General features: G+C 47.2%; 1 protein-coding gene across 1 annotated transcript in view; it reads left to right on the top strand.

Moving 5' to 3' along the window:
• Nucleotides 1–19,880, top strand: part of GPR137B (G protein-coupled receptor 137B) — a 54,750-nt gene that overhangs the window by 19,444 nt on the left and 15,426 nt on the right. Inside the window, exons 2-5 of the mRNA XM_061161425.1 lie at nucleotides 5,971–6,020; nucleotides 11,004–11,226; nucleotides 14,442–14,591; nucleotides 18,063–18,191. Coding sequence (XP_061017408.1) covers nucleotides 5,971–6,020; nucleotides 11,004–11,226; nucleotides 14,442–14,591; nucleotides 18,063–18,191 — 552 coding nt within the window. The remainder of the gene's footprint in view (nucleotides 1–5,970; nucleotides 6,021–11,003; nucleotides 11,227–14,441; nucleotides 14,592–18,062; nucleotides 18,192–19,880) is intronic.

Genomic DNA, 19,880 nt, shown 5'->3' with positions numbered 1-19,880 from the left:
GGAAAAGCTGGGTAGCCTAGCAGGGTCTAAATTTGTTTCCTAATATGACCTGTTTTTCTAGTCACCCTTGTGATTTCCCAGTTCTGTAGGTGTACCTTGAGAAGCCCAACCTCAGAGTCATTTCTTAAAAGGAGAATTGTGGGGGCAAAGCATGTGATGGTTTATAAAGTTCGAGCCCCGGCCCAGATATCTGATGGTCATGGCTGGGAACCCTTTGCTGTGTTCCAGGAAGGAGCCTCTGGGGTCCAGGCTGTCCTCCCATGCCTGACTGTCTTTCAGGTCATGCCCCATCCAGCTGTGGGAAGTAAACAAATGGCTTTTGTTCTGTTTATAGAGGAGGATGGTGTGCAGGTGGGCTATGCTTTCAGTTGGGAGGACTCAGCTGGTTTTGCCCCCAAGACCCAGTACTGGCCAAGTGGTGGCAGGGAGCTGGGCAACCGCTGGGCCGTGAGTTGACTCTGATCCACACGTGCCCTTGTGCCATCCTGGTGGGACCAGGAGCCGTCTCTGTGAGATGAGCAGAATGAGCCGCTGTGCCCACCACAAGGCTGAGCCTCTGACCTGCAGATCAGCCTCCTGTGCGCCAACCACCTGAGTCCACAGCCTTCCTGGGTTACATCTCCTCTTGTTTTTGGCCCTGTCCAGGTCTTGCCTTGCCAGGAGGACCATAAACCTGTTGAAGGCAGAATGGGTCAAATTTTTCTTTCATCCCCGACAGCACTTTGCACAGAGCTGAGTCCATAGCATAGAACCACCTGTGGGTGGTTCTCAGGAGCCCGGCAGTGGCCCTGGTATGAGTCAGCTGAGTTACCTGCCACTGAGTAAGCACCCCCAAAGTGTATTAAAACATTATTTGTGTATTTCCTTAGTAAGTTCAGACACTTTAAAAAGATACTGTAGTTTCAATATCATATGACATCACTTATATGTAATCTAAAAAAAAAAAAAAGACACAATTTCACTCATTTTCAGAACAGAATAGACTCACAGGCGTAGAAAGCAAATTTATGGTTACTGAAGAGATGAGGATAAATTAGGCATTAGCAGGGATTAACAGATACAACTACTATGTATAAAATAGGTAAACAATAAGGACCTACTGTATAGCACAGGGAACTGTGTTCACAATCTTGTGATACCTGTAATGGAAAAGAATCTGAAAAAGAATATATATATATGTGTGTGTGTGTGTGGATGGTGACTGCAGCCATGAAATTAAAACATGCCTGCTCCTTGGAAGAAAAGCTATGACAAACCTAGACAGTGACATATGTGTGTGAATAACTGAATCACTTTGTTGTACACCTGAAACTAACAGGAAATTTGTAAGTTAGATATACTTCAATTTTTAAAAGTGGTTTAAAAATGCTGTAGTTTCATCTCCTCACCCTGATATCTGTGAAGAATTCTCTTGATTATTTAAAAGCAAGATCCTCAAGTACTATGTACTATGTAAAAGTGCTAATAGTGTTTTTCTGAGAACATTGTTATATGTTGCATGGGTCAGGATTTTATTTTGTAACAGAACTTTGGAGTCACTTACTAATCTATGCCTTATTCCTAAGAGAGGTTGTTTTTATAACATTTCTCTTTATGGACTGAAGAGAAATACCAGAGGTGATGTGACTTGCCTAAAATCCCATGGGAGCTTGTCAGAGAAAGCTGAGCTAGGGGCCTGTTTGACGTAAGGGCGGTGTACTCACGTCATCTCTTTGTGTTATCACTGGGCACTTTATTTACGATGTGAACTGCTACTTCCTACCTCCTTCCAAAAAGGATTTAGGACAGAGATAAAACTCATGTCCGGAACAAAATGATTCTTCTCTAAGTCTGGAATGCTCCCCTGTGACAATCTGAAATGTGTTTTAAAAAGTGAGGTGTGGATTTGCTTATTGAAGAGTCTATAGGAATATCTGCAGTCCCTTCTCCCCCAGATGTGGATTCTGCAGATTAGAGTTCTTGATTGGTGGCACATAAGTGTAAGTTTGAGGCTTGGGGAGGGGGTCCCGCCCATGATTGGTGGCACTTTAGGGTAAGTTTGAGGCTTGGGGAGGGGGTCCCACCTATGATTGGTGGCACTTTAGGGTAAGTTTGAGGCTTGGGGAGGGGGTCCTGCCCATGATTGGTGGCACGTTAGGTTAAGTTTAAGACTTGGGGAGGGGGTCCTGCCCATGATTGGTGGCACTTTAGGGTAAGTTTGAGTCTTGGGGAGGGGGTCCCGCCCATGATTGGTGGCACTTTAGGGTAAGTTTGAGGCTTGGGGAGGGGGTCCCACCCATGATTGGTGGCACTTTAGGGTAAGTTTGAGTCTTGGGGAGGGGGTCCCAGCCATGATTGGTGGCACTTTAGGGTAAGTTTGAGGCTTGGGGAGGGGGTCCCAGCCATGATTGGTGGCACGTTAGGGTAAGTTTGAGGCTTGGGGAGGGGGTCCCAGCCATGATTGGTGGCACGTTAGGGTAAGTTTGAGGCTTGGGGAGGGGGTCCTGCCCATGATTGGTGGCACGTTAGGGTAAGTTTGAGGCTTGGGGAGGGGGTCCCAGCCATGATTGGTGGCACGTTAGGCTAAGTTTGAGGCTTGGGGAGGGGGTCCTGCCCATGATTGGTGGCACGTTAGGCTAAGTTTGAGGCTTGGGGAGGGGGTCCTGCGCATGGACTCGGAGCGTCTCCTGATCTCTGTACTTGGCATTCCTACCTGGACTCTTGCTGTCACCTAATTACTGTGATCACCTATTTCAGTGTGTTTGAAATGAATGATCACAGCTGTTTAAGAATATTGGGTCAAGGATTTCCCTGGTGGGCCAGTGGTTAAGACTCTGTGCTTCCACTGCAGGGGGCTCAGGTTTGATCTCTGGTCAGGAAACTAAGATCCCACATGTCATGCAGCAAAAAAAATAAAGATGCATAGGATTTCTGCTGGCCAGATGGGGAGAGGGCATTCTAAGCAATAAACCATAGGTGGTTTAAAAAAACACACAAAAAACCTATTTGATATTTGGCTATCTTTAAAAGTAAGAAAAGAATATTAGGTCAGGCAACTTAATCTCTTTAATATTTCCTAAGAGGTAGTCCTTGGGCTGGGCTTTCCAGGTGGCACTGTGGTAAAGAATCTACCTGCCAACGCAGGCACGAGACTCAGTTTCCATCCCTGGGTTGGGAAGATCCCCTGGAGAAGGAAATGGCAACCCACTCCAGTATTCTTACCTGGAAAATTCCATGGTCAGAGGACCCTGGTAAGCTATAGTCCATGGGGTCGCAAAGAGTAGGACACGACTGAGCGAATGAACGCACACACGCAGTCCTTGGGCTAGGCAAATCTGGATTACTCGAGGTGGGCACTGTATTAAAATGCAGATTCCTGGGCCCCAGTGCAGGCCCACTGGCTTGGCATCTCTGAAGGTGGGGCCCTGGGGTGTGCATCTTTAGCAGGTTTTCTGGGCAGGTCCTATATGCATGTGAGTTGGAGAATTACTACTGACTGTGCTCAGAAGAGTGTCTCTAAAAAGATTCCAAGGGGACTGGCTGCTTCTGTTGCACATGGGTTGTGGGAATTGGCCCTTAGAGTCACCTGGAGGCTTGCTGCCCCTTGTGACATCTGGCTGCACCCCTAGAAACACCACCAGGCATTTGGATCCAGTGAAGTCTTCCCCTAGATTATGTTCACATACCCCTCTAGCAAGCTGATTCTCACTGCTTGCTCCTCAGACAGAAGGATGACAGTATCAAACCCCTGTGACCACCGCCCACCCCCCACTGCATCCTAGAGCTGCTTGTCCCCTCCTCCCCTGTTGCCAGGACCATGCCCTCACTCCCCATCCTGTTTTCCTACCTGGCAGCAGATTAGTGAGGAGGGGTGGGGCCGGGAAGGCAGGCCCGACGGGGGACAGTGGGTTCCCAGAGGGTCACGACAGCCCTCAGGGCCAGCACGAGGCAAGGTGGGGACCAGGGCCTGTGTTAGGAGCTCCGTGGAGAGGGGATGCCTGGAGGCAGGCCATCTGGTCCCCTCCGTCCGCAGCACGAGCATCTCTGAATGAATACCCTCACCACTTTCCCATGCCCTTCCTTTCCTTCTCCTTGTCCTGCTCCCACCCCCCCACCAAACACCAGGGGTCAGGAGAGCAAATGTATGAGCAGGTGTCCTGCTGCCCCTCCTCACCCCCAGCCGGACCCCAACCGGTGACCGCCTCAGGCTCCCTCGCGCACACCATGGGAAGAGCCACGTGTCTGGTGGGGCTGGGGCCTGGGCTGACACCTGCATTCTGTCTCCCCTTCACTTTCTCGCCCGCCACAGGCTCTGCCAGGCCAGTCTCTGCCCCCTGGGTGGAGCACATTAACAATTGTGTAGGCTGTGAAAATCTGGAGAACTTCCCACAAGCAGTGTTTCATCCATAGATAACAATTGAGTTTGACACTCCTATAGTCCAGTGGGCTGCCAATTTTAAGGCCTGAGTCGATGGACACATACATTCAAACCACATTCTTTTGGTACCAATGAAAATCCTAATAAAGTGTGAGAGTGAGTTGTTTGTCTCTGGGGGAAGTATGGGCTCAAATGCAAATCTTAAAATAAGAGATGGTACTAGGCAGTGGTAGACCAGTAATACTTTTTTTAAAAAAACCATTTAACCATTTTTAAATACTTTTCATTTTAAAATTTAAATTAAATTTAAATTAAAATTTAGGCACAGCTTGAGGACTTCCCTGGGGGATCTTAGTCACTTTGCCAGATCCCCAGGTTGGGAAATCTGTTGTGGGTCCTAGAACTTTCTTAACAATGCAAGATTAAAAAAAACTAAGATCATGGCATCCAGTCCTATCACTTCATGGCAAATAGATGGGGAAACAATGGAAACAGTGACAGACTTTATTTTCTTGGGCTCCAAAATCACTGTAGATGGTGATGGCAGCCATGAAATTAAAAGATGCTTGATCCTTGAAAGAAAAGCTATGACCAACCTAAACAGCATGCTAAAAAGTAGAGACATTATTTTGCCGACAAAGGTCTGTCTAGTCAAAGCTGTGGTTTTTCCAGTGGTCATGTATGGATGTGAGAGTTGGACTATAAAGAAAGCTGAGCACCAAAGAACTGATGCTTTTGAACTGTGGTGTTGGAGAAGACTCTTGAGAGTCCCTTGGACTGCAAGGAGATCAAACCAGTCTGTCCTAAAGGAGATCAGTCCAGAATATTCATTGGAGGGAGTGATGCTGAAGCTGAAACTCCAATACTTGGACCACTGATGCAAAGAACTGACTCATTGGAAAAGACCCTGTTACTGGGAAAGACTGAAGGCAGGAGGAGAAGGGGACGACAGAGGATGAGATGGTTGGGTGACATCACCAACTCGATGGACATGAGTTTGAGCAAGCTCCAGGAGTTGGTGATGGACAGGGAGGCCTGGTGTGCTGCAGTCCATGGGGTTGCAGAGTCAGACACGACTGAGGGACTGAACTGAACTGACTGACTGAGGACTTCTCTGGTGCTTCGGTGGTTAAGACTCCATGCTTCCACTGCAGAAGGTACAGATTCCCCTGGTAGGGGAACTAGGATTCCAAATGCATTACAGTGTGAGCGACAAAATGCTGTATGGCTCAGGAGACTCAACCCTGGGCTCTGTAACAACCTAGAGGGGTGGGAGGGGGAGGGCAGGGGGAGGGAGGTTCAAGTTGGGGGACATAAGTACACCTACAGGCGATTCATGTTGATGTTTGGCAGAGACCAACTCTGTATTGTAGAGCAATTATCCTTCAATAAAGATAAATTAATTACAATTTTTTAAAAAAATTAGGCACAACCTAGAAAATGTTTAGCTTCACGAACTTTATTACAAAATAGACATTTCCGTTTTAGAGACAGTGACCCGGCACCTGGGCATGAAGGGAAAGAGAAGTTCCAAGCAATGATATTAGTTTGCCAGTACAAGTATACTGTGGCCCCAACTTGCCACGTTTGTTTTTTTCTTTTTGTCATTTCAGGTGATTTTTAAAGCCAAGTCAAAATATTCTCCAGAATTACTCAAATACCGGTAAGTACCCCCTGAGGCAATTCTCTTTGTGGCTGCAGGTAACCGTTTTTCCAGCCAGGATTTTTACACATCACTCCTCTGTGACATGCCTGCTTGCCAGGGGTCAAGTTCACTTGTCACTGGGCCACCACTTAACAGGCCTTGCAGCATATTGGCCTTGATTAGAAACAAAAGTCTAGAAGGGACTTCCCTGGTGGTCCGGTGATTAAGGTTTGGCGCTTCCAATGGAAGACTCTGGTTGACTAAGATCCAACATGCCACGTGGAACTGCCAAAAGTAAAAAAAGAAATGAGAGTCTGGTTTCTTTCCTACCAGGGAGCAGAAAGGGAAGTAAGCCGTGCACATGGTGTTTAAACCTTTTGGAGGCACTTGGGATGGAACGGGCCTCAGCAGAAGGAAGAGGGGCTCCCTGAAGATGTCTGTGTAGCCAGGCGACCCCCTCCCCACCCTCTGGCTGCAATTGCAACTGAGATCTGGGCAGGGCTGAGTAAGAGAGGCTCATAATCTGGACCAGAGGAGGCCTGAAATCATAGACTGAATTTATTGCAGGAGGTGGACTTGCATATTTTCCTGTGGGCAGCATCTGTTACTTGCCCCCGGTTTTCAGAGACCTGTTGACTTCCCCGTGGCTTGAATGGCCAGCCTCGGCCAGAAGGGGAAGGGAGACAAGGTGTCAAGAAGGCATGAGACAGTCACCACGTTAGTCAGGGTGTCTCAGGTCCCTGCCCAGGAGAGCTCGACTGTCCAGGCACACATTTCTGGGAAGCAGACTTTGGCCTCTTACCTTCTTGAGTCAAAGTGAAATTTTAATTATTTTATTACTTTACAAATATGTAAAACTATATTCCTATTATATTTTATTTAAACACGTTGAAAGGGAACGTGTTAGTCACTCGGTCATGTCTGACTCTTTGCAACCCCGTAGACTGTAGCCCACCAGGTTCCTCTGTCCATGGGCTTCTCTAGGCAAGAATACTGGAGTGGGTAGCCATTTCCTTCTCCAAGGGATCTTCCCAACTCAGGGATCTAACCCAGTCTCCTGCATTACAGGCAGATTCTTTACTGCCTGAGCCACCATTTAAACAGGTATCATCTTAAATTCACAAAGACTGTTTATTTAAAGTTCTGAAAGTGTGTATTCTGATCCCCCTTTTGTATCCGAGGAAGCTGAAGTTCAGGAAGTTAGGTGACAGTGTTCTCAGGCCAAGACACAAGTGATGAGACTTGTCTGCTGTGTTTTTGTTTTTCATCTGATCTTGCTGTCTCCCTTCACTATTTAAAAAAGATGAGCGAAGTATAGCTGATTTATACCGTTGTGTTAATTTCTGCTATACGGCAGAATGACTTCTTTTGCATGTCCTTTTCTATGCTTTATCACAAGATATTGAATATAATTCCCTATGCTCTATAGTAGGACCTTGGTGTTTATCCTTCCTTGTATATGCTAGGCTGGGTCTGCTAATCCCAGACTCCCAATCCTTCCCTTCCTCTTACAACCACAGTCTGTCCTCTTTGTCCCTTCACTGCGTTTTGAGAAGTTCAGTTCATGTTTCTGCCAGACTGTTGATTCTGAGAAGGTCAGTTTAAAGTAACAACACTTTACAGTCAGTCCTGTAAAGGATTCTGCATCCGAGGATTCCACACCTGTGGATACAGAGGGTGGGAGGGCCCGGTATGCCTTATATGACGTGAACTGCAGCATTCTCCGTAAGGGAGTTGAGAATCTTTGGGTTTCAGTGTTGGCTATGGGGGCCTGAGAGGTGTCCCTTGCAGATACCGAGTTATGATTGTTATGATAGGAAAACTTGGGGAGAGGTAGGAGGGGGAACATTAAGAATTGAGCTTGGATGTGGGCTTCAAAGGAGGCTGTTTGGAATGTGAGTTGATTTGGGCAGAGGCAGTGGTTCGAGACAAGAGCTTTGGAACTTAGTTGAACAAGAGCTGTAACAGTGGCTGGAGGAGGGAATGTATTTCCCGAGGAAGAGGATGCAGGGCAGAGAGACACGGACACTCACTCTGGGGGACGAAGAGGAGGAAGAGGGACCAGGGGCCTCCAGAGACAGGCTCAGATGGGGGAAGGATGGAGCGGGGGTCACACTTTTGAGATCAGGGAGAAGATGGTGGGAGGAGGCGGGGCCAGCAGGGGATACCTGCAGAGGAGGTAATGAGGCAGGAGGTGACACCTTTTTCTAGCAGTTGCTCTTGAGGGTGAGGATGACTCCTCACTCCTCCCTGGGTGACATCGGAGGAGAAGCACAGGGTCTCTTGAGTTCTCACGGCAGCTCTTGGAGGCAGGAGAGGAGGGGTCAGCTCTGCGTTACAGATGTGAGGGCACAGCAGGCCTGAGTGGCCGAGGACTTGCCTGGGGTCACATCTGTGACCCTTGCTCTCGGGGTCACACCCAGCAGACGCAAGCAGAGCAGTTGAGGTGAGGAGGGGGCGCAGAAGCTCAGTGGGTGGCCGGGGGCCACACTGCAGCAGTGTGGGTGGTAAGCGGGGTCTGGTTGTCTTTTGCTTTCTCTGTTCCCAGTACTGTCCCATAGAGTTTTCACAGTGAAGAAAGAGGAGTAGGAATGTATATTCACCGTAGTGGTTAAGACTTTACCTTCCTATTCAGGCGGTGTGGGTTCAATCCCTGGTCAGGGAGCTGAGATCCCACAAGCCTTGTTTTGAAAAAACCAAACATAATGCAGAAGCAATATTGTAACAAATTCAATAAAGACTTTTGGGCTTCCCAGGTGGCGCTAGTGGTAAAGAACCCACCTGCTAGTGCAGGAGATGTCTTGTAAGAGACACGGGTTCAATTCCTGGGTCCAGAAGCTACCCTGCAGGAGGGCATGGCAACCCACTCCAGTATTCTGCGAATCCCGTGGTCAGAGGAGCCTGGCAGGCTACAGTCCACGGGGTCACAAAGGGTTGGACAGGACTGAGCATAGCATTTAAAACAACGCCCAGGAGGAGTCCTTTGGAAAAGCTGAATGTCCATATTATGCTTCTTTCTGGAGGTTCATTGCCGTCACATGGATAGAACGTGTGCATCCACACCAGCAAGGGGTCAAGAACAGAGGGCTGATTCCAGAGGTTCTAGATGTTTCCAAATTGTGTTCTTCACAGCACAGCAGACAATAATAGAACAATAAGAAATAGGGCTTTTGAGGAAGCAGATTGCAGATTTTTGGTGACTCCCAGTTGGTCCTGCCTCTGTCTCTCTCTACGTCCCTGATTCCCTCCATCACTATGGGAATGTGTAGAGAGCTAATGAAAACCTTCATAATTTAAGGTTTTGTGGCTAATTTACCATGAGCTACATGCTGTGCTAATGCCCGATGTCCATTCTCTCCCCTTGCCTCAGCAACGCTTTGGGCAGATGCAGACATGTTCAACTTAAATGGTCTGTTTTGTTAAGTTTAAAAAAAATAGTGTAGGATATGCTCTTTTTTAAAAAAAATATTTTTATTTTTAAATGATGATTGCTTTACAATGTTGTGTTGGTTTCTGCCATACAACATGTGAATGAGCCATAAGTATACATACGTCCCTTCCCTCTTGACCTCCCTCCACCTCCCCATCCCATCCCACACCTCTCGGTTATCACAGAGCACTGGGTGAGCTCCCTGTACTATGTAGCAACTTCCCACTGGCTATCTGTTTGACATATGTTAATATATACATGTTTATGCTATTTTCTCAATTCCTCCCACCCTCTCCCATCCCCTGCTGTGTCCACAAGTCTGGTCTCTATTCCTGCCCTGCAAATAGGTTCATCAGTACCTAAATGGTCTGTTCTTGAGCCAAACCAATATTTGCTGCTTGAGTGACACCTACCTGAAGTAAACACAATGTGGACATTCCTAGAGAGAAACTTGAACTGATTTCCATGTTGGTAAATGTGAGAGGTGTCTCCCTAGACCTTGCACAGGTCACGTAGGCAGCATGCACCTCTGAGAAACTGCAAGTTAAAAATGGCCACCACCACTGCCCCGAGGCTAGTGCAGGGTTCCCAGCCTCCAGGATCTAATAATGCCTGATGATCTGAGGTGGAACTGATGTAATAATAAGAAATAAAGTGCACAATAAATAAAATGTGCTTGAATCATCCCGAAACCATCCCGCACCCTGGTCCATGGAAAAATTGTCTTCCACAAAATTGGTCCCTGGTGCCCAAAAGCTTGGGGATAGTTGTAGTACTAGTGAGTGTTCCCATGCAGAGGGGGTGCTGCCCAGAAGTGATGACTTTTGGGGGGTAAAACCCTTTTAAAACGTTATCTCACCTAATCCTCAGAAGCTGCTGGCAAGGTCGGCGTCATTTGGGCTGTTTTCTGATGGTGACACCAGGGCTCACCCAGGGCCACCTTGCCCAAGCTCTCGGTATGCAGAATGGCTGGTGCTCCCCCCGAATCCCAGCCCTGCCTCGGAGCCCGGCCCTGCTCTGCCATCCTTGTGAGTGGCGCATGCATCAGCCCACGTCCACACAGCCCCTCCGACCCTCACAGCCTCCCGGGGAGTGGGGAAGCGGGGCCCAGGTAGAGGACCTCCGTGAGGGCACTGCTTGTAGTTGATTTGTCGTTTAAATCTGGGGACCCTCCAAAGTCCGAACCCTTTTTTTCATTGCAGCATAAATGTTGATTTACAGTGTTGTGCCAGTCTCTAGTGTACAGCCGAGTGGCTCAGTTATACACATATATACGTTCTTTTTTTATGTTCTTTTCCATTAAGATTTATCACATGATATTCAGTAGAGTTCCCTGTGCTATGCAGTAGGACCTTGTTGTTTATCCATTCTAAATGGAATAGTTTGCATCTACCAACCCCAAACTCCAAGCTCTTAAGTGTTAACTTTGGCATGTTCTGCTTCTAGCATTTAACCAAAAACCAAACAAACAAAAAAACCTCAAAAATCCACAGTTTCCTTGGGGATTGATCTAGAGTGTACAGGAAGCTTGTCGGGAAGGCTGCCTTCAGCCTCTCTCTCTTCCTTCCCAGGTTACCCCTCTACCTGGCCTCACTCTTCATCAGCCTTGTTTTCCTGTTGGTGAATTTAACCTGTGCGGTGCTGGTGAAGACGGGCACCTGGGAGAGGAAGGTGATCGTGTCCGTGCGTGTGGCCATCAACGACACGCTCTTTGTGCTGTGTGCCGTCTCCCTGTCCATCTGCCTCTACAAAATCTCCAAGATGTCCTTGGCCAACATTTACTTGGAGTCTAAGGTAAGGCGGACACGTGGTTGAGATCCTACCATTAGACTTATTCTCAAAAGAGTTTTCTGGGATTTCCCTGGTAGTCCATTGGTTATGATTTGGCACTCCTAATGCAGGGGGCACAGGTTCTATCCTTTGTTGGGGAAATAAGATCCCACACACTGTGCAGTGAGGCTCACCTCCACCAAAAAAAGTTCCCTGGTTTGCAACAGAAAACAGAAATCAACCAATGCCTCTCCCACCTGACCTCTTGCAAATGATTAGCTGTGGTGTGGTTGCCAAGACACAGAGCCGTGTAGTTCATTGAACTTTGTGAGAAGAATTGACTCGTGGTGGCTCGAGGTTTACTGGAGTGTGCGGAGTTCCAGGCAGAGAGGTAAATCTCTGGTTTCTGGATACAGAGGCTTAGATGAGAGTTTAGAGGACCCATGGCATTGACTATGCCACTAATATTGTTAGAAACACACAGCTTGTATTCCCTTTGTTCCTAGCCCTTTTATAAGCACTCTGCATGTAGCTAGGACTGTAACCTTCAAAATTCAGGGGGAGTAGGTGTCACCTACCTAGGGAAACGGAGGCACGGGACGTCAGAGGCTCGGCCCGGGTTACACAAACCAGGAGATTCAGAGCCATGGTGTGGCTACAGCAGCCTGGCTCTGGGCTCTGGGGTCTGTCCTCTTTACCACCAGGTCGTCGTGCAGAGACACTCAGATCCAGGAGCACCCCTGCCTTGACTGTGCCCCTGAGAGGGTCCCCCTTAACAGGGGGAGCTGCTCCTGGGGTTCAGGACAGCAGGCCTCTCATGGCGACGGTTCAGAGATGGAGTCTGACAGACCGTGTGTTGGGCCGCACCCCATAGGCCTGCAAGGCCAGGTCGTACCCAGTTTCAGTACTGAAGAAAGAGCCTGGAGTCAGCCATGGCTTAATGGATCGGGGACCTTACACGTCTGAAGCAGTGTCATGGAGCAACAGTCCACATGTGCAGTGGACGGCAGCAGGATGTGCTGGCGGGCTTTGCGCCAATGTCGGGGGTGGGGAAGGAGGATGAGCAGTTGCAGAGGGAATTGATGTCAGGTGTGATCCGTGGCTCAGTGGTAAAGAATCTGTCTGCAATGCAGGAGATGCTTGGGACACTGGTTTGATCCCTGGATTGGGAAGATCCCCTGGAGGAGGGCATGGCAGCCCACTCCAGTATTCTTGTCTGGAGTATCCTATGGACAGAGGAGCCTGGCAGGCTGCAGTCCATGGGGTCACGAAGAGTCAGACATGACTGAAGCGACTGAGCACGCATGGGCTTGTCAGTTACCAGGGAAAACAGCAGAGGGGCATGACACTCGCCACCACTTTGATAAGAACAGTCACCAGCTGGGCCTGGGGACAAGTCCATAGGAAGGTCAGTCGTGTGAATGGGTGTAGGAGAAGCAGGCGCTGGTCGGACAGGGCATATGCAGAGACCAGTAGAACAGTCCCCTTGAGTGGCCTGACCGCATCCTGAGAGGGCAGCCCCTGCACATTCTCTGGTTTCACTGCTGTGCCCCCAGCCCTGGAGTCCCTGTTTTCTTCTTTCCTTCCCCCAGAGTTACAGACAGGGGCAGATGTGCTGCCTGGTGCGGTGGTTCTGAAGTGCCCCTCACCAGCCTGGTCCCCAGTTCCCCCTCATTAGGAGCCTGGTGATGTGTAGAGTCCAGAGCGCATGCTCTGGGCTCTCACTGGCCATGGGCCCCTGGCCCCACCAGCACGTTGCCCACTGAGCCTTGGTTTTCTCACATGTAAGGTGGTTGAGTGATTTCATAGCTCCTCTGCTTCTGAAATTCTGTGGTACCCTAACCCTTGCCAGGGAACCCATGTGGTTGTAATGTTGCTGGTCTGAAGACCTGAGCAGCTCTGCGTCTTAGGATACTTGGTCTTCAGCAGCCATCAGCAGATTAAAATCTGTGCCTCCAACTTCAGAATTACAAAGCCTTCTTCATCAAGGTAGCCTGTGATTTGCCTGAGCTCTTGCAAAATCTGAAAAGTTAGTGTGGCAGGGTCCTTTTTTCATTGATAAATGTTGACAAATTTTATACTTGACTTTGCCTTAACTTTATTATTTACACTGTCTCCTGTATAAGGTCTATTCAAGGCTTTTTGAAAACAGAATTATGGGGACTTCCCTGGTGATCCAGTGGTTAAGACTCCATGCTTCCAGTGCAGAGGGCTCAGGTTCGATTCCTGGTCAGGGAGTTAAGATGCTGCATGCCTTGTAGTGCGGCCAAAACAAAACAGAACTGTGGTTTTAATAGGAGAGGTCACATTTTAGATTGTCAGATTTAGATCACCTCTGTGCAGACAATCTGATAGACTACCATTGGCAAAATAAAATAATAGCTTAGATTTAGTGACTTCCAAGTGCAAAACTCAAAAATGAATTTTAGTTTTTTGGTTAACTGTTTTGAGCACCAGGGCTTCCCTGGTGGCTCAGTGGTAAAGAATCCACCTGCCAGTGTGGGAGACACAGGTTTGATCCCCGGGTCAGGACGATCCTCTGAAGAAGGAAACAGCAACCCACTCCAGTATTCGTGCCTGAGAAATCCCAAGGACAGAGGAGCCTGGTGGACTACAGTCCACGGGGTTGCAAAAGAGCGGGACACGACTTAGTGACTAAATGACAACAACTGCTTCTAGTTAGAGCTCATTTAGCTAACTTTGGACACTGATAGCTTCATTAGTGGGGGCACAGATGACCAATTTTCACGCACTCCCAAGCTCTGAATCACACTGGGACTCCAGCCTTCCCAGCCTAGGATAGTTGGGTCTTGAAGACATGCTCCTCACCCAGAGCCACTGTCCACAGCTCCACTGTCCCCAGACTGCCGTCCCTCTGTGGTGGTTTTGTTTTCTCCAAGCCAGGGGGCAGGCCCTGAGCTCATAAGCTCAGAGCATTCTTGGAGCTGAGCAGTGGCACTTAGAGATTTAACCAAATAGGTCATCTGACTGTCCTGCTCTTCCAAGCCTAGGTCTTAGGCAAATAGTTCATGTTTTCAGGTTTTGAAGCATCTCTCTGAAGAGAATTGGAAGTTTTAGGGTGGGTGTGTAGTGAGGGGAGGCTTGCAGTTGGGTTGAAAGTCTGGAAGTGGAAGAGAAGCTGGGAGGGTTTAGCCATTCTGAACACAGGCCATGCTTGGGAGGGGGCTGTGGTCTTGGGCCCGGATCAGGGACCCCGCTCACGGTTCCGACTTTTCCAGGGCTCCTCCGTGTGCCAGGTGACCGCCATCGGCGTGACTGTCATCCTGCTCTACACCTCTCGGGCCTGCTACAACCTGTTCATCCTGTCGTTCTCTCAGAGCAAGAATGTCCATTCCTTTGATTACGACTGGTACAATGTGTCAGACCAGGTCAGTGGGCACTGGATCCTTGCCTTGGCAGCATGCCTTGTGGCAGAGAGGTGTCGGCTCCTTGCTCCTGCTGCTAAAAAGCTGGGTGACCTTGGGAGTCACTTAACTGGGTGGTGTCTACATCCTCACCTGTCAAATGGGATCACAGTACCTGCCTTATTCCAGCTCACACGTCTTCTGAGAAAATTAGAAAACAGACACACTTCTCCTTGCTACATTCTGGGGATTTTGTCAAGCAGTACTTAAAATTTTTAAGTGTTTTTATATAAATGTAATTAAAGGGTGAAATTTGCAAAGATAAAAATGAATTGTATTCAGGTTAGAAAACACATAAAACAATGAATTTTTTTTTTTTTTAATGGAGCAGTAAGCGAAAGAAATGTAGACAAAAGTGACCAAGGATATTAAGGGGTTAGAAAGAGCCCATTTTACATCTCAGTATGAAACTCTTACTTTTTTATAATGTATTCTAGAAATTCATAAACAAATGAACAAAGGTAATGAAATATAATATGGCATCCATGTTCGCAAAAGCTCAAAATATAAACGACTGAGAGGGGAATTCCCAGGCTGTTCAGTGGTTAAGACTCGGTGCTTCCACTGCAGGGGACATGGGTTCAGTCCCTGCTTGGGGAATTAAGATTCCACATGCTGCATGGTACGGCCAAACAGAAAGAGAAGGAAAAAAAAGAATGAGAATTAATCAGTGTTCTCTAGTTTGAAAAGTATCATTTCTTTGTCTTCAGCCCTGGACAACGTGCCAGAGACACAAAAATGAACAGACCCATCCTTCCATGTAGGAGTTTATGTCCACTGAAGAAAAGAGCCACACAGGGAAGCCATTATAGCAAAGAAATAGAAGCTTCTGTAGTAGGAGTTTACTGGGTTGAATTGCAAATGCTCCTGAGATTTTCCTGGGTAAACACTCGATATCCAGCGATAGACAAATCCACCTCTAAAATCCCAACAGTGGTCAAACCTTGAATTAACACCCTGGAGGAAAGAAGAAAATGACCGTGATAATTTAAAAACTGATGGCAGGGACTTCCCTGGTGGTTCAGTGGTTAAGCCTTCACCCTCCCAGTGCAGGGGACTTGGGTTCCATCCCTGATCAGGGAACTAAAATCCCACACGGTGCAGCTTAAATAGACAGACAGACAGATTCTACCAAAAAACAACAGCAGCTGAGGGCAAGATGAAATCTGTAAGAGGCTCGTACAAAGCATTAGACTGGATTCAAACCACAACAATAATAATCACCACCAATCAAACCAACAGCACAAATGTAGGATGGGAGGAAGGTGGGCAGGGCACTGGTGGAGCTGTGCCCTGTTGTGAGAAATAAATACATAAAAATCTAAATGTTCAGCAGTGATAAATTAGAGACTTATTCATGATACACAAAGGATTTTGATCATGGTAACATGTAGGTACAATTGACTACTTTAATCATTTCTAAGTGCACAGTCCAGTGGCATTAAAGTACATTCACTGTGTCATGCAACCATCACCACCATCCATCTCCAGAACATCCTCATATTCCCAGTCTGAGACTCTCTCCCCATTAAATGACAAGGATTTGGTTTTAACAAAATACTTATTTCAATGCTTCTTTCAAGTAAGAGCTTATAATTACAGTGAATTTAAAATTTCACAAATTTTTATCACAAATGACACAATTCTGTTGTTTTCGGTGGCTGTTTGTTTATAGATATCTAGATCTGTGTGTTGCAGCCAGAATAATCTAGGAGCAAGCAGATGGGCCCAAGTTGCAGGTTATTTGTGTGGAATGGTAGAAGCACACACAACACACTTTTGAGACATGTGGGTGGAGTTTCAGTGCAGAGTTTGAGTCATCTTTCTGAAGAGGAACGAGATTGGTTTTGGGTACTGTACTTTAAGGCTTCCCAGGCAGTGCTAGTGGTAAAGAACCTGCCTGCCAATGCAGGAGACCTGGGTTCCATCTCTGGGTCAGGAAGATCCCCTGGAGAAGGGCATGGCAAACCCACTCCAATATTCTTGCCTGGAGAATCCCATGGACAGAGGAGCCTGGCAGGGTGCAAGTTCATGAGGCCACAAAGAGTCAGACAAGACTGAAGCGACTTAGCATGTATGCATATACTTTAAACATAATATGGTAGAGAAGGTAAGAGGATTCCGTTTAGGGGATTGCCCCTTTATGGTTTGATGACGTTTCTGTCTTCCTTTGAAATGCCGGCCCTTCTGATAGACTTGCCCAGAAGTAGCCTCACACACCATCCCTCTGCCCTTCAGAGAGAAGAGCACTGCTACACCCCATCTGCTCAACTGTCTCACTGGTCCAGGAGGCCAGCATCCTGGACTGGGAGGCTTTTCTAGACAGTCTAACCTGCTGTAGGCTTTAAAATGTAAATAATAGTATGTGGTTAATGTGAAGAGAAATTTAAAACCTGACACGTTTATTCCAAAGATGAGACTACGGCTTATTATTGTGATATGCTGCTCTTGAGAACTGGGAGGTGGGGGACTTCCCTCATGGTCCAGTGGCTAAGACTGCATTCCCAATGCAGGGTGCCTGGGTTCGATCCCTGGTGAGGGAACTAGGTAGATCTCACATGCTGCACCTAAGACCTGGTGCAGCCAAATAAATAAATAAATATTAAAAAAAATAAGAGAATTGGGAGAGGGACTTCCTTGGTGGTCTAGTAGTTAGAATTCCATGTTTCTAATGCAAGGGGCACAGGTTTGATTCCTGGCTGGGGAACTAGGATCCCGCATGACACACAGCGCAGCCAAAAAATGATTTTAAAAATGAATTGGGAGAAGGCAGCAGGACATTATCATCATTCAGTTGTTGAAGAAAAGTCAGCATAGAGACTTAATTTGGATGTAAGGAAGATTCCTGGAGGGTGAAGGAATGAAGCATCAGAGATTGGCAGTTACTGTCTTTGAGTATTTTGAAGAAGATAATTGTCTATCCTGGGACTTCCCTGGTGGTCCAGTGGTTAAGAATCTTCTTGCTAATGCAGGGGACGTGGGTTCAATCCCTGGTCCCAAAAGACCCACCATGCCAAGGGGCAACTAAGTGTGTGTGCCACAACTACTGAGCCTGCAAGCCCTAGAGCCTCTGCTCTACAAGAGAACCCACTGCAGTGAGAAACCTGAGCGCCATAGCTAGAGAGTAGCCCCCACTCACCGTGGCTAGAGAAAAGCCCATGCATTAATGAAGACCCAGCAGTCAAAAACTAAATAAAACATTTTAAAAATTATCTATCCATTATGGTTTAAATAACTGCCCCCCCACCCCGCCGCCCCGCATCCCATCACCAAGGTCTGGCACAGTAGTATTAACAATACCTGATTTCAACATGCGTGTTTTAGGGGGAAGAAATTACACTGTATTAGATTTAGTCTCTGTCATATTAGAACTGAATCAAACTTATTCTGTCCTCAGTCTGGTGACTCTCCATTTTTTCCCTCTCTTTTCAATAGGCAGATTTGAAGAATCAGCTGGGAGATGCTGGATACATAGTGTTTGGAGTGGTCCTCTTTGTGTGGGAACTCTTACCTACCACCTTAGTAGTCTACTTCTTCCGAGTCAGAAATTCTACAAAGGACCTTGTAAGTAAACCACTTTGTATTTGCAGAAAGTGAGTGTGAAAGTCGCTCAGTTGTGTCCGCCTCTTTGTGATGCTATGGACTATACAGTCCGTGGAATTCTCCAGGCCAGAATGCTGGAGTGGGTAGCCTTTCCCTTCTCCCAAGGATATTCCCAACGTAGGGATCAAACGCAGGTCTCCTGCATTGCAGGAGGATTCTTCACCAGCTGAGCCACAAGAGAAGCTCAAGAATACTGGAGTGGGTAGCCTCTCCCTTCACCAGCAGATCTTCCTGACCCAGGAATTGAACTGGGATCTCCTGCATTGCAGGTGGATTCTTTGCAGAAAACATCTCCTAATTCTAATGACATAGCCTACAGTTGGAATTTTTTCTTAGATTTTTGATAGCTTCTTCCATCTTATTCTAATATGAAAAGTTCCTTTGTTTAATTGAGACTTTTTTTCCATTCATTATCTTTTGAGGGAAATTTGTTTTTCAGTTTTTACCAAAAAAAAAAATTGCATCTTGAATCCTAGTGATTAACTTTTTTGCTAATGAAATAGCTGCCTCACTAGTATTTGTGCCTTGACTTGCTATGAACCAAATACAGAAGTTTTTATTTTAGCCAAGGAAAATAGAGAATGGTAATTCAGCTCTTCACCCCTGTGTTGTGCTGGATGGTGATTAGGGGAGTGGGTGGTAGGGAATAAAGCTTTATTGTGAAGAATGCTTAAATCACTCCCCGAACTCAGTCACATTTCTGGTCAACCAGCTTCATATAAATGTCCTTATGGGAGTGGGGCAGAAAATGCAAAACCTGGTAGTGTGAGGGAGCCCGTGGAAGTTTTGCTCCATGAACTGTTCCACCCAGAGGAACTAGTGGTAGAACAGTGATCTGTGAAGCCCACAGAAAATGTGTGTGTGTGTGTGACTCGCTTGGTCGTGTCCGACTCTTTGCGACCCAGTGGACTATAGCCAGCCAGGCTCCTCCGTCCATCCGATTCTCCAGGCAAGAATACTGGAGTGGGTTGCCATTCCCTTCTCCAGGGGATCTTCCAACCCAGGGATTGAACCCGGGTCTCATGCATTGCAGGCAGATTCTTTACTGTCTGAGCCACCAGGGAAGCAGACAGAAAAGTAGAATGATGGTTTTTGGTCAACGTGAGCACAGTGTGGGTGGCAAGGAAAGCATTGGTTTTCATGACCAACTTGCGTTTTCTATTTCTTATTCATCTCTGGATGAGCCAGGAATAGGAAAAAATAAAATAAGACTGGAATGGGGTGGTTGGTGGAGAACTGCAGCCTGACCCATGAGCCCCTGAAGATAGAGTGGCAGTGGGCACCATTTTCCAGATCTGAGGGTCAGTTTCCTCTCCTTTTGCCATTTTTAGCTTCAGAACAGCAATTCTATGCCCCTGCTGACTTTTCCTGACATTGGAAACACCTGAAGGCTTCTGTAAAGTCAGACTCAAATTCTTCTGCATTGGTAGCAGAGAAACATGTGGAGAGTAGGCAGTGGACTCTAGGCTAGAGTCCAGTGCATTATTTTTCTTCCTTTTCTGAAGAAGTTGAAGTTTTCTGGGAGGAGCCTCTTAACAAAAATCCCACTGTTCTCTATGCTTCTCCTTGGCTTTCCATAGCCTTCTCACCACTTCCTAGTATGTCAGAGGCTTAGCAACTATACTCCCAAAATCCAAGGCAGTCCGAAGG

The sequence above is a fragment of the Dama dama genome, chromosome 15 (genome assembly GCF_033118175.1).
Source record: "Dama dama isolate Ldn47 chromosome 15, ASM3311817v1, whole genome shotgun sequence".
Classification (NCBI taxonomy): Eukaryota; Metazoa; Chordata; class Mammalia; order Artiodactyla; family Cervidae; genus Dama; species Dama dama.
This window is presented reverse-complemented; position numbering and strand designations above follow the sequence as displayed.